The sequence below is a fragment of the Oryctolagus cuniculus genome, chromosome 5, assembly GCF_051225735.1.
Source record: "Oryctolagus cuniculus isolate XC-2025 breed Fujian yellow rabbit chromosome 5, ASM5122573v1, whole genome shotgun sequence".
NCBI lineage: Eukaryota > Metazoa > Chordata > Mammalia > Lagomorpha > Leporidae > Oryctolagus > Oryctolagus cuniculus.
In genome coordinates, this window is record NC_142871.1 from 3,144,173 (window position 1) to 3,157,947 (window position 13,775).

Consider the following 13,775-nt stretch of genomic DNA (forward strand, 5'->3'; position numbering starts at 1 on the left):
TTATTTTTTATTTTTTCCTCTCTATCTCTCTCTCTTTTTCATTTTGACTGCTTTACAAAGTCCAAATAAGAAAACTGATACGACTCTTTATAGATTATTACAGAAAAGATCTTCAGAATCAGACAAGTAATGTAGGTGACTACTATGAAGAGCACTGTGTCCTAGATTTTGATGTAGGCAAGGCCTTTATGTCATCCCATTTGGTATTTCCCAAATGTGGTTACACATTGAATATTCAAAGGAATGAGAGAGAGAGAGAGAGAGAGAGAGAGAGACTGATTTTCTGACTCCTTTCTTAAACAACTGAATCTATAGTGGAAGATAGTGGAAGAAGACTACATTTCCTTTTTTGATCTCTTAGTTTTATTGATTTGGGTCTTCTTTCTCCATTTTTTGGTTAGTTGGGCCAATGGTATGTCAGTTTTGTTTGTTTTTTCAAAAAACCGGGGAAGTTCTCTGTTAGTATTTCATTGAGAAGGCCTTCTAATCCTTTCTCTGTACACCACCTGGAATTCTTAGAATCCATATGTTGGATTGTTTGATAGAATCTTGTAGATCTCCAACTGAGTTTTTCAATTTCCTAATTTCTTTTTGTGTTTGGTCTGACTGTATTATTTTCAGAAATTTGTCTTCTAGTTCTGATATTCTTTCTTCTGTCTCACTCTATTGTTAAGGCTTTCCACTTCATTTTTTATTTGGTTATTGAATTCTTCATTTCTAGTATTTCATCTGACTTCTCTTTCATATCTCAATTTCTTGGGGACAGTTTTCATTTAGATTATAAATTTGTTTCTGATTGCTTCTAAGTAATCTGACAATTAATGATCTGAATTCCATTTCTGGCATATCCTCAATCTCTTCTTCCCCTTCGATTATTGAAGAAGAGTTGTAGTGTTCCTTTGGGGGGCTCATACTGTCTTCCTTATTCTTATTAAGGTTTTTTCCTTTGTTGTTGTTTTTTTTTTTTTTTTTTGACAGTTCCTCTTGCTTTTCTCTTTATTATATCTTGGTGCTTTTGGTGAGATTTTCCTCTGCTATGAGCTGCTGTGTGTGTGTGTGTGTGCGTTGCAAGTGGTATCACGTAGCCCTGCCTCTGGGAGTCCTGCTCACTTCTCACTTCTTCATGATGGGGACTGTACAAGAGCTCTGGTGCACTAAGTCACACCCACGGCGGGGGGCAAGCTTCACTTCTCAATCATGCGTGAGACGAGCTCTTGATTTCAATATTTAGGACTACTTCTTGTTGTACAGCTTGCATGGTGGTGGTGGGGCGGAAATTTCTCTGAATGTAATCCTTGTTCCAGGGTGGGAGTGTTGTGAAGTGGCCCCCCACAATTGATGGCGTGTGCATGGGAGGCAAATGTGGTAGCCCCTTGCTTACATCTGTATATGTAAACCCAGAATATGGCTTTTCCCATCTAGCTGCAGGTCTGATTGTGGAGTGGGAGGGAGATGGACAGGGATGGGCCAGACCCCTCCATTTTTTCTCCTGTTCTTCCCATTTGGAACTAAAAACAGTTTGCCAGACTCCCCCGCCTGCTGCTGTCCACAGCTCCGTGGACTCTGGACCTCATGTCTCACTGGTCCTATGGGGGGTAGGGAGTGGTGGCAGTCTCCCCATTCGGCTTTACCACCATGTCTGCACTGTGCTCTTCCACTTTTTGCTACCTCAGCATGGACCTGCTCAGTCTCTGTTGGACTCCTGGGCTTCTCTGTGCTAAGTTCTCACGGCTCTGTCACCAGCTTGTATTCCCTTTCCTTATTAACCATCTATTTTGCCCCCCCATGACTCAGAATGTCCTGTTGCTATATTGCCATCTTGGCCTCAAGTCCCAAAAGATAAATGTATTTTGATGGAAAAAAATTTGAAATCCATGGATAATTTTTTCATGAGTTTTCCATGAATTTTTAGAAGACACCTTGTATATGTTTATTTGTTGTATCTGCATATCTGCAACTTTTATGACATGTCTGTACAAATATTTGGCTCATTTTAAACTGGGTTGTTTGTCTTATTATTGATGAATTGCAGGAGTTCTTAGCACATTTTGAATGCAGGTCTTTCATTTGATACATAATTTGGTAAGTAAGTTATGTATAATACACTGAGATGAAATGAGATGAAAGAGAGGAGTGAGTCAGTTTTGACCTTATATTTTCAGGCTAGGTTTCTGGGAAGATGGAGAAGTGAATACAAAAAGAAAAATTGAGAGTGAGAATCTCTTGAAGAAGAAGTGGAAAGGAGATGACTCATTCAGTTTTGACTTAAGCTTGAATATCCAGTGACTGCATATTAAAAATATAGTAAGATTTATGTTACCAGTTTTGGTATAATCATCATGGATTGTTGAAGAGCAAGCAGAAGTATAGAGCAATTAGACAGTTTGGGTAATGACCATTTAGTGTTATGTCATGGAAATGACAGAAGAAAGTTTTAAGAAGGAATAAAGAGTTGAATACATCCCACTGTGCAGAACATAACTGAAGAGAGTGTGCAGTTTTCATTGTCTGAGTTCTTGAAGGTCAAGTATGCTATCAGGTTACTTCAACATCCTGTGCGTTTTGAGTCAAGGGACCATAACTTGCTGGGTCAGGAGCATGTTCTTCTACTTTAATGTCTCCTACTTTTAGCACCTTGCAGAATATCTCAATTTGAATTCTCTATCACTGAGGCGCTTTTGTGGGGTGAATGAAGACAAAGGGGTCTCATATTTCTTCTTTTGAACACTATTATTTTATATGACTTGTGTGTGGGTTGTATATATGATTATGCACCTGATTAGTCTGTTGTGTTTGGGGTTGTTTAATGAAATAGAATACCCAAAGCAAGGTAAATTTACATGTTCATCATGAAAGCAAGGAAAGTTCTTTGTCTGAATGTCCTATGTAGATTCTGTGGTTACTATTAGACTATGAAAATTATATTAGTGAAACTGGCTACATATATAAAATATTAATGAATGATTGCCATGTTTATGCTGAATTGAATATTTATTATACCACTAAATTTGCTGGCCCTGAGAAAATTAAGAATTTGTTCCAGAAGACAATAAAATATGAAAATTTAATCAATAACATTTTTGACACCTATGATGTTCTGGAGCTACGTCCTTCTGTTTGTAATATTGCTAGAGTTTTATTTGCTTTGACTATAACAACTATTAAAACTTTATAGAAATAAATATTTTGTAAGGCTTAATATACTTCACATCAGGGCACAGCATTGATTCATATGTAACCCTGATATTTTACTGCTGGAATACAGTTATGTAACATGATGTAATATCTATAATTTAATGCCACTGAAGTTCTAATTTTGCATTCATTTAAAGAAGGCTTTTATTGCAGTAAAATATTTATGACATGAAAACACTATTCTAATTGATTCGAGTGCAGAGTTCAGTGGCATTAATTATACTTATGATGCTTTGCAGTTATCTTACCTCGCTACTTGTAATACTTAGCCTTCATCCCAAACAGGAACACGTTCCAGGAAACAATAATTCCTCGTTGTAATGCTCTCCAGCCCTCTCCAGCAGATTAGAGGTTATTGGGTCTTAGCATAATGTGTCATCATACTGCATCTTTCACATTCATGAAGGTATTGCTTAGGTGAATTTTATTGTCTTCAATTCTTTTCCAGGTTTGACAGATGAAAAAGTGAAGGCGTATCTTTCTCTTCACCCCCAGGTATTAGATGAATTTGTATCTGAAAGTGTTAGTGCAGAGACTGTAGAAAAATGGCTGAAGAGGAAGAACAACAAACCAGAAGGTAAGATCTCATGTAGATGGAGTGTGGAACAATTTTAAACTTTTTTCCTAGCTTATAATGATAAAAGAATGAACATTTAATCCACTATAGAAAGCAAAAACATCGAATAGAAGTATTAGCATTTTAATTCTGTCTTTTACTATGTTTAAAAAGCTAAAGTAACTTACATAGAGGAAAAATCAAACATAAAAGTAGGATTCTGGACCTACGAAAATCTTCACAAACAATTCTTGAGAATTTAGCTGATTGAGAAATGACCACATTGAAAAGTGTAGAAGTCAGTGCTCTACAGATTGAGTTTCCCTTACCTGAGGAGCTCGGATTCAGAATTGTCTGATTTTGCAAGCGTTTGGTTTTCAAATATTTGCATAGACTTTAGGGTTGAGTGTCTCTAATCTTAAATCCAAAATCTGGATTTAAATCCAAGTACTCTGGAATCTAAAGCTTTTAAGAGTCATTTCTGCACTCAAAATATTGTGGATTTTGAGTTTTCAGATTCAGGATGCCCATTTGTGCTTGATTTTATTTAAATGTTTATTGTTTCTTGGAAGCTATTATTTGTATTTGTGTTATTACATTATTGTCAGCAGAAGTCTTAAAATAACTTCTATGTATTTATCCCATGGAAAGAACTGCTGATTTGACCTCTGACTTTTCATTAACTATCATAAAGCTTTAAGATGTGGAAGGAGGATGCCTCTTTTCTCTATGAACTACAGGGAAGGTAGACCATGTGTGCAGAGGCTCAGCTTTAAGTTTCGAGTTTCTGGAATTTCGAGCACATTGTGCTTTTAATTTTCTGCCATGTAAATTTCTACAGGAGGCTCCTTTAGTATTTTTAATGCAGACACTGCTTCAAATTCAGTCGTGTTCATAAAGAAAGGTAAGGACAAAAGGAATGTGAAACAAAGTCAATTCTCCCCTAAACTGAACATTTATAAGTGTATTTGATTTGAATATTATTGTATTATTTTTTCCTTCTAAATGATTTTTATTTGTTTGAACATGGCGCCTCATTTCTATGAATATGGTTTTTACAGTGTCAATTATTTTTATATATGATTTTGACTATATATACAACTTCATTATTAAAATATGAAAATATTACTTTTGTGGAAATTGTATTAATGTAACAAAGATGCTCTATCTAAAATACAAAAATGGTTGTTATTGAAATTTTCAATGCTAGAAGTGTTGGTAACTTTTTTCTGGCTTTTATTTTCTGCAATTTTCTTATATAATTTTTACCATAAGAATAAGTATACAAGTAAATTTTTAAAAGAGGGCTTTCACATTGAAATTTGAAATAGTTTATAAAGTGAGTGTTTATGAATATGTGTGTACATATGTAATGTGTGTATATGTAATGTATAATGCATATCTATACACATCTATAATGTGTCTGTATATATATATATATATATATACACACACACACACACACACACACACACACAAGTATGTGCCAATTGAGAAGGCTGGAAGGGGAGACATAAAATTAGAGAGAGGCATTTCTTCTCATAACAGCCATAACACTTACTATCAAAAGCAAATCTTGGCATAGCACGTTTCACTTACTGTAATCCTAAAACCTTCAAAAACAGCTTGAGATGCTTGACTTCTCTACAGTGTGGCTGAGCTTTGCTTAATACCCATCGTGAATGAAGGGGTAGACTTCAGCCTGCTGCGTAATGAGGAATAATATGTGTAAGAATATGTGCTGCCTGTAGCGTATGAAATTTTGTGCAGGTCTTAGGAAATTAAGACTTTACCTCCTGTGTTAATGATACTGTGAAAGGTAACTCTTGACATTTTATAAATATTTATGTGTGTCATCCCTATTACTTAAATCCTTATTTTCTGTATTTGTTCATCAAATAGTACTTTAAGCTATTGAGTGCATATACAAATGACTTAAATGAGTACTAAGAATAGCAGTATGTAACCAAAACCATTTTCAGTTAACACCGCTCCCCCTTTGTACCCCAGATTACCCTTATAAGGAGGTATTAGGCCCAGAGGCAGGGCTAATGCATCCTGCTCCCCAGGTGAGGTTTCTTTCCTCACCCTACAGAGGGTCCGAGACCAAATGGACTGAGTGAGTTGGGGCTTGCAGCTTGCCCTGCAGAGGGGGAGGCAGGCGCACAGCGGAACGCGTTGGAGTAAACAGTGCAGGTCCTTGGCAGGGTTGTGTATCTGAGGGAAGCTGCAGCTCAGCTGTGCATTCTGGGAGGAGCCGCTCCACTTGGTCTCTCCAGCGCTTTCCTCAGGGGAGGCATCTGCCTGTAGCACCCCTGTGCCCTGGGCGCTGCAGCCCTGAGGGCTAGGAGCAGGGCTGCCTGCCTACGCTCACTCCACCCCTCCCTCCTTTCTGCGCTCATTTCTTCCCGTTATTTCTAAAATTCCTCTTCTCGGCTCGCCCTTATTCCCCCGCCAAGCCTCTTCATTGGAAACTTTTTGCGGAAAGGATCTTTAGGGAGTGTTTCCATGGCCCTGCTGGATCCAGGCAGAAGCTGTGAGTGATAGAAGCCGTGTGATAGAGAGCAGTGTGCCAAGCGTGAGACCGGCTTATCCTGAGGATTTCCTTTTGGTCACTCAGAAAACAGAAGACAAGTAAGGAAAACTGTGCTGCAATAAGTAAGTTGTGCAACACTGTCCGGTGCAGCCGTCCAACATTTGTTTTTCTTTTCTAACAGCTGATTCACCAGCCTGATACGGAAGTGATGTATGCTATAGAAACGAATGGTGTGTCAAGGCAGATAGTACCTGAGAAAATCATATCTAAAAGCTCACATTTGTAAGCAAAGTGAGCCATTTTTTAACATCTAGAGCTGCCTTTCATTCTAGAACGGTCAGCATCTCTGTTCTGGAGGCTGCTCTGCAGCAGTGGTGGTTTTGTGGAGAAGGCTCATTTCCCTTCCTTGGTGCTTTATTGAGCACCTACTGTTCGACTGGTATTCCCAAACAAAACGTTACTTTTGCTTGAACCACACTCTGCTGTTTTTAGTACATCCGATGTGTTCAGAGGGCACTGACGTTCATCGTCTGTCTGCCCTTTCCAGGCAGTGACTCCGTGAGCGTCAGGTGCAGCCGTGCTCGTCTGGGAGCTGCTGAAGCTGCCTGGGAAGCCAGAGGGTTTCTGGAGATGAAGCATCTGGTTTGTGGAAGGGACAGCGCAGTCAGGGCAGGGCTGTGCATCGTGGGTGTGTCATCCCTCACCTGAGCACACGTCTGACACGTGGGGCCTGCGAGCCTCCTCAGGTGAAGGAGTAGATGAGGTGGGGAGACCGGAGGAGACTCTGACTGTCCAGAGGAACTCCCACGACACTGTGAGTGGACGGCCAGCACACTGTGCTGGCACAAGAGCTGCTTTCTTTGTTCTTGATTTTTTTTGAAAAAAGATTTATTTATTTTATTTGAAGGAATTACAAAGCAGGAGAGGTAGACACACACACACACACAGAGAGAGAGAGAGAGAGAGAGAGAAGGATTTTGCATCCACTGGTGCACTCCCCAGATGGCTCCACGGCCAGGGCTGAGCTAGGCCAGGCCAAAGCAAGGAGCTTCGTCCAGGTCTTCGTGTGGGTGCAGGTGACCAAGGACTTGGGACATCTGCTGCTGCTTTCCTAGACACATTAGCAGGGAGCTTGATTGGAACTGGAGCAGCTGGGAATCGAACCAGCGCCCATATGGGATGCCAGCACTGCAGGTGGTGGCTTTACCAGTTTCTTCACAGTGCTGGCCCCAAGACCTACTTTGATACCAATCCGATCTCCCCCATAGTCATTTAAAAGCTCTGTTTTAAGAAAAAATTTTAGTAATTCTTGATTCAAGATGACTGTATAGAGAAGCCCAGCATTTGCCCCCATCTTCCAATGCGAGGAAGCATACACACAGCTGGCTCATATGGTAGATTTAGTTTAGTTTTCTGAGGATTCTCTTTACTGTTTTCCATAATGGTTGTACCAGTTTACATCACCACCAGCAGTGTATAAGGACACCTTTTTCTCCACATCCTCAACAGCATTTGTTATTTGGATGACTGTCACTCTAACTGGAGTGATTCCTCATTGTGATTTTTATTCACATTTTCTTTTATGTGTAGTGATCCTGAGCAATTTTTCGTGTGTCTGTTGGCCATTTTATTTTACCCTTTAAAATGCATGTTCATATCCTTCGTCCATTTCTTATCTGGATTGTGTTATTGTTGCTAAGTTTCTTGAGTTCTTTATATCTTCTGGATATTAATCATTAATCTTTTATTGGATACATAGTCTTCAAATATTTTCTCCCATTCTGTTGGCTGCCTCTTTACATTGTTTCTTTTACTGTACAGAAGCCTCTTAGCTTGACATAATCCCATGTGTCTGTCTTTGCTTTTATTGTGTATGCTTTTGAGGTCTTATGAATGATTAGAAATAGGTATATGCTAGCAGGCAATGGGTAGATTTCTGGATACATATAATTTACCACAACTGAGGTACAAAGACACAGAAAACATGAGTAGACAAGTGACCAAGGCTGAGATCGCATCTGTAATAGAGAGCCCCTCAACAAGAAAAGCCTTGGGCCGATGGCGTCACTGATGAATTCTGCCAAAGTTTTCAGGAAGTACTAATTTCAGGGAGTCATTTCAAGCTCATCAAATGAGGCCAACATTACCTTAATCCCAAATCTACAAAAAGATATGAGAAAAAAAGGGAATTATAGATCAATACCCCTGATGAACATAGATGCAAAAATCCTCAACAAAATAGCTAGCAAATCAAATCCAAAACAACATATCCAAATGATCATCCACCCAGACCAAGTGGGATTTATCTAGGGATGCAGGTGTGCTCCAGCATATACAAATCAGTAAAGGTGATATATATCATAAGCCAAATGAAGAATAAAAATTATATGATTATTTCAATAGATGCAGAGAAAGATTTAGATAAAGTACAACATCCTTTCGTGATAAAAACCTTTTAAAAATAGCATAGTGGAACACACCTTGACATAATCAAGTCCACATGTGACCAGCTGACAGCCAGCATCTTATTTAACAGGGAAAAGTTGAAAGCATTCCCACTAAGATCCAGAACACACAAGGATGCCTACTCTCACCATCATTATTCAGTTTAGTTCTGGAAGATTTAAGTATGGCCATTAGGCAAGAAAATGAAATCAAAGGGATACAAATTGCAAAGAGGGAAGTCAGATTATCCCTGATGACATGATGTCAGATGACATTATCTTTTATGTAGGGGAACCAGAAGCCTCTACTAACTGTTGGAACTCATAAGAGAATTCAGTAAAGTTGAAGAATATAAAATCAACACACAAAATTGAATAGCATCCTTATACAAACTCTTAACAATACTCTGGCTAAGGAAAGACTTGTACACTCCATCCCATTTACAGTAACTACAAAAAATTGAAGTACCCTGGAATAAATCTAATCAAGGCTGTAAAGGATCTCCCTTCAAGGAAAACTACAAAACCTTTGTGAAAGAAATAGAGGGAGACATAAAGATGGAAAAATCTTACATATTTGATGATTGAAAGGATTAAAACCATCAAATGTCCATATTCCATAAAGCAGTTTATAGATTCAGTGAGATCCAAATCAAAATTCTAAAGACATTCTTCACAGAATTAGAAAAAATAATCCTAAAATTCAGGTAGAAGCACAAAAGTTCCAAATATCCAAACGAATATTAAACAGTAAAAACAGAGTTGGTGACATCACAATGAGATTTAAAGACGTAGAACAGGGCAGTTATGATCAAAATAGCCTGATACTGGCACAAAATAGGTGGACAAATGGAACAGAGTAGAAGCCCCAGACATTAATCTGAACATCTAAAACCAATTTTTGACAAATGAGCTACAACAGTTCTTTGGAGAAAGGGCGGTTTCTTCAACAAACGACGGATTTCCACATGCAGATGTTTGAAACAAGTTCCCTACATTATGTTCAACACATAATAAATGAAGAATAAATGGAAAACTTGAAACCATCATATTATTAGAGGAAAACATAGCCGGAAACAGTCTAAGACATTGGCCTAGGCAAAGACTTCCCAGAACACAGTATAACTTCTATGCAGGATTTTAAACAGATTTTACCAAATAACTAAGCATCTATTAGGAAAAAAAATCTTAAGAATGAAAGAACATTATTTAGTCATTTTTGTTTCACTAAACATGATACATTTATGCTAACCTTCATGCAATAACAGGCCCAATTTGTACTATTCATGACTCAGATTACTGAATTATTTACAATCCATACATCTATACTTTTAAAATTATTTTATTTATTTGAAAGGCAGAGTTATAGAGAAAGAGAAAAGGAGATGTACTGGCTCACTCCCCAAAAGGCCAGAACAGTCAGGGTTGGGCCAGGCTGAAGCCAGGAGCTAGGAGCTTCTTCTGGGTCTCCCACGTGGGTGCAGGGGCCCAAGCACTTGGGCCATCTTGTGCTGGTTTCCCAGGTGTGCTGGTTTCCCAGGTGCATTAGCAGGGAGCTGGATCAGAAGTGGAGCAGCTGGGAGTGGAACCAGCACCCATATGGAATGCAGGCACTGCAGGCCGTGGTTTTAACAGACTGAGTAGCAGTGCTGATGTTTACACATCTATAGTTACATAGATTATAGAGATAAAATTTTTAAATAAACACGGGGATGTTATGGGGAGCCAGTCTTTTGCATTTTTTGTAAGAGCTACTGTGAGATGGAACATATTTTTTCATCCCTGATGCCATTGTAATATTTGAGTTATGTGTGGGAAGAATCATGAATTATTTTGAATATCAGAAATGTTTCCTTTGGTTTCAAGTGTAGAAAATATTTTCACTGACACAACGTTGGCATTAATAGAAAGGGTCCATGAAGAAGTGGACATCAGCATGACTATGCTTGGCAACATTTGATATTAGCAGACTATTCAAAGTAAGTAGTTTAATTAAGAAATTTGCAAAATATAATTGTTATAATAATTTCATAAGAAGGGGTTTATTTCATACTCCAGAGCATGATTGATTAATCTTTTAACATTTAAATATTACGAGAATGCTATCTTTTGTGGCCAGTAATTGGTATTATAGTTCAATTTCTAGAATATTCAGAAGACCATGTCACTGTCAATATACCTGTAAACTTCAAATAATTAATAATGAAAATTTTCATGCTATCAACTGCCATAAGTTTTTTGCAATAGTACATAAATAGTATTCTTTTTAGCACAAATGTAATTATTATATATTTCTTCTTTCTGTTATTCTAGAAATAGAATTTAATTTCCATTCAATATAAAACTGTTGGATATGTCATACTTAGAATAAGTAGGATTTAAATTATGCTGTTGAAATCTACTATTTGATAGCCTAAAATTCAGATTAAACTAAAGCATTTGTACTGTTTAATTTGTAACAGATGATTCATATGCTAGTATGTGTAATGTGATGGGCAGTTCAACTAATGGTTCATAGATCACATTGCCAAAAGAAGCAGTGTTGTTATAAGGTGTAGTAAGTAGGAAATTAATCAATGATGTGTTAACTATTAGTACATATTATAAAGAGATGCTCTGTAGAAATAAATTATGACATTGCTTTTTCTCCTTTTCTTGAAACTGCTTTGTAACAATTACGTAAATTATTTTCTCTCATAGGACATGTGTGTACTTAGTTTATTTTTATTGGTAATGGAAAGCAGAAAATTTCTTGAATCTTTTAATATGAATTATAAATAGACATGATAATATCTATGAACAATTCTATTGACTTCTAAAAGTACTGTAAAATGGATCTCGAATGGGTAGAGAGACAGAGGGAGAAAGAGAGAAAGAGATCGTCTCTCTGCTGGATTACTCCACAAGTGTCCACAACAGCTCAGGCTGAGCCAGGCTGAAGCCAGGAGCCGAGAAATCAATCCAGATCTCCCACAGGGGTGGCGGGACCCACGTTCTTGAGCCGTCACCTGCTGCCTTCTGGGGTACTCATTAGCAGGACTGTGAAACTGGAGCTATAACTTACACCCAAGCACTTCAGTATGGGGTTCAGGCATCCCAAGCAGGATCTCCTCCTTTGTGCCAAATGCCACACCCTGCACTTAACTTTTAATTCCGTTTTCCATGGGTGTTTGAGGTACCCTATACTTGTTTTCATTGGTATTCCTTTTCATAACAGCTTTGGATTTGTCCATCGTACAAGTAATAGAAAAAAAATGTTTCCTAAAAGTAATTATATTTATTTAATAGAATTCACATTAGCATTTAAAAATAAAATTCCCATAAACATTTTTTTTTGACAGGCAGAGTGGACAGTGAGAGAGAGAGAGACAGAGAGAAAGGTCTTCCTTTACCATTGGTTCACCCTCCAATGGCCACCATGGCCGGCGCATTGCGCTGATCTGAAGCCAGGAACCAGGTGCTTCTCCTGGTCTCCCATGCGGGTGCAGGGCCCAAGCACTTGGGCCATCCTCCACTGCCTTCCCGGGCCACAGCAGAGAGCTGGCCTGGAAGAGGGGCAACTGGGACAGAATTCGGCGCCCCGACCGGTGTGCCGGTGCTGCAGGCGGAGCGCCGGCTCCCATAAACAAATTTTTAAAAAATGAATTTTATTTTATTTTATTTTTTTTCCAATTCTTTTTTTTTTCTTTTCTTTTTTTTTTTTTACTTTTATTTAATGCATATAAATTTCCAAAGTACGACTTATGGATTACAATGGCTTTCCCCCCATACCGTCCCTCCCACCCACAACCCTCCCCTTTCCCACTCCCTCTCCCCTTCCATTCACATCAAGATTCATTTTCGATTATCTTAATATACAGAAGATCAGCTTAGTATACATTAAGTATGGATTTCAACAGTTTGCTCCCACACAGAAACATAAAGTGAAAAATAATAGATGATTTTTTAAAATGATGATGAAATCAGATTAGACCTATTGTCATGTTTAATCCCAGTGAGAGTCAAGTTGGGAATTGATAATTTCTTTCTTTTTTTTTTTTTTTACAGAGGATCAGTTTAGTTTGCATTAAGTAAGGATTTCAACAGTTTGCACCCCCATAGAAACACAAAGTGAAATATATTGTTTGAGTACTCGTTATAGCATTAAATCCCAATGCACAGCACATTAAGGACAGAGATCCTACATGAGGAGTAAGTGCACAGTGACTCCTGTTGCTGACTTTACCAATTGACACTCCTGTCTATGGCATCAGCAATCCCCCTATGCTCCAGTCATGAGTTTCCAAGGCTATGGAAGCCCTCTGAGTTCTCCGACTCTTATCTTGTTTAGACAAGGTCATAGTCAAAGTGGAGGTTCTCTCCTCCCTTCAGAGAAAGGTACCTCCTTCTTTGATGGCCTGTTCTTTCCACTGGGATCTCACTCGCAGAGATCTTTTGCCAGAGTGTCTTGGCTTTCCATGCCTGAAATACTCTCATGAGCTTTTCAGCCAGCTCCGAATGCCTTTAGGGCTGATTCTGAGGCCAGAGTGCTATTTAGGACATCTGCCATTCTATGAGTCTGCTGAGTATCTCACTTCCCATGTTGGATCACTCTCCCCTTTATTTACTCCATCAGTTAGCGTTAGCAGGTACTAGACTTGTCTATGTGCTCCCTTTGACTCCCAGTCCCTTCACCATGACCAACTGTGAACTGAAACTGATCACCTGGAACAGTGAGATGGCATTGGTACATGCCACCTCGATGGGATTGAATTGGAATCCCCTGGTATGCTTCCAACTCCACCACTTGGGGCAAGTCAGCCTGAGCATGTCCCAAATTATACATCTCTTCCCTCTCCCATTCCCACCACCATGTTCAACAGGGATCACATTTCAGTTAATTTTCAACACTTAAGAATAACTGTGCATCAATTACAGATCTAAACCAGTCATATTAAGTAGAACAGATAAAAAAACTACTAAGAGGGATAATGTATTTAGTTGTTCATTAACAGTCAGGGCTATGCTGATCAAGTCACCATTTCCCATAGTGTCCACCTCACTC

The 13,775-nt window shown here is 38.6% G+C and overlaps 1 protein-coding gene across 12 annotated transcripts in view; it reads left to right on the forward strand.

Moving 5' to 3' along the window:
- PDE10A (phosphodiesterase 10A) overlaps positions 1 to 13,775 on the forward strand; it is a 645,525-nt gene that overhangs the window by 415,480 nt on the left and 216,270 nt on the right. For all 12 annotated transcript variants that reach the window (XR_016233540.1, XM_089332463.1, XM_070073294.2 and 9 more), the window contains one exon: positions 3,644 to 3,772. Coding sequence is in view for 10 of the 12 variants with exons in the window: in XM_089332463.1 (XP_089188589.1) it covers positions 3,644 to 3,772 (129 nt within the window). In the remaining 2 variants the exon portion in view is untranslated. The remainder of the gene's footprint in view (positions 1 to 3,643; positions 3,773 to 13,775) is intronic.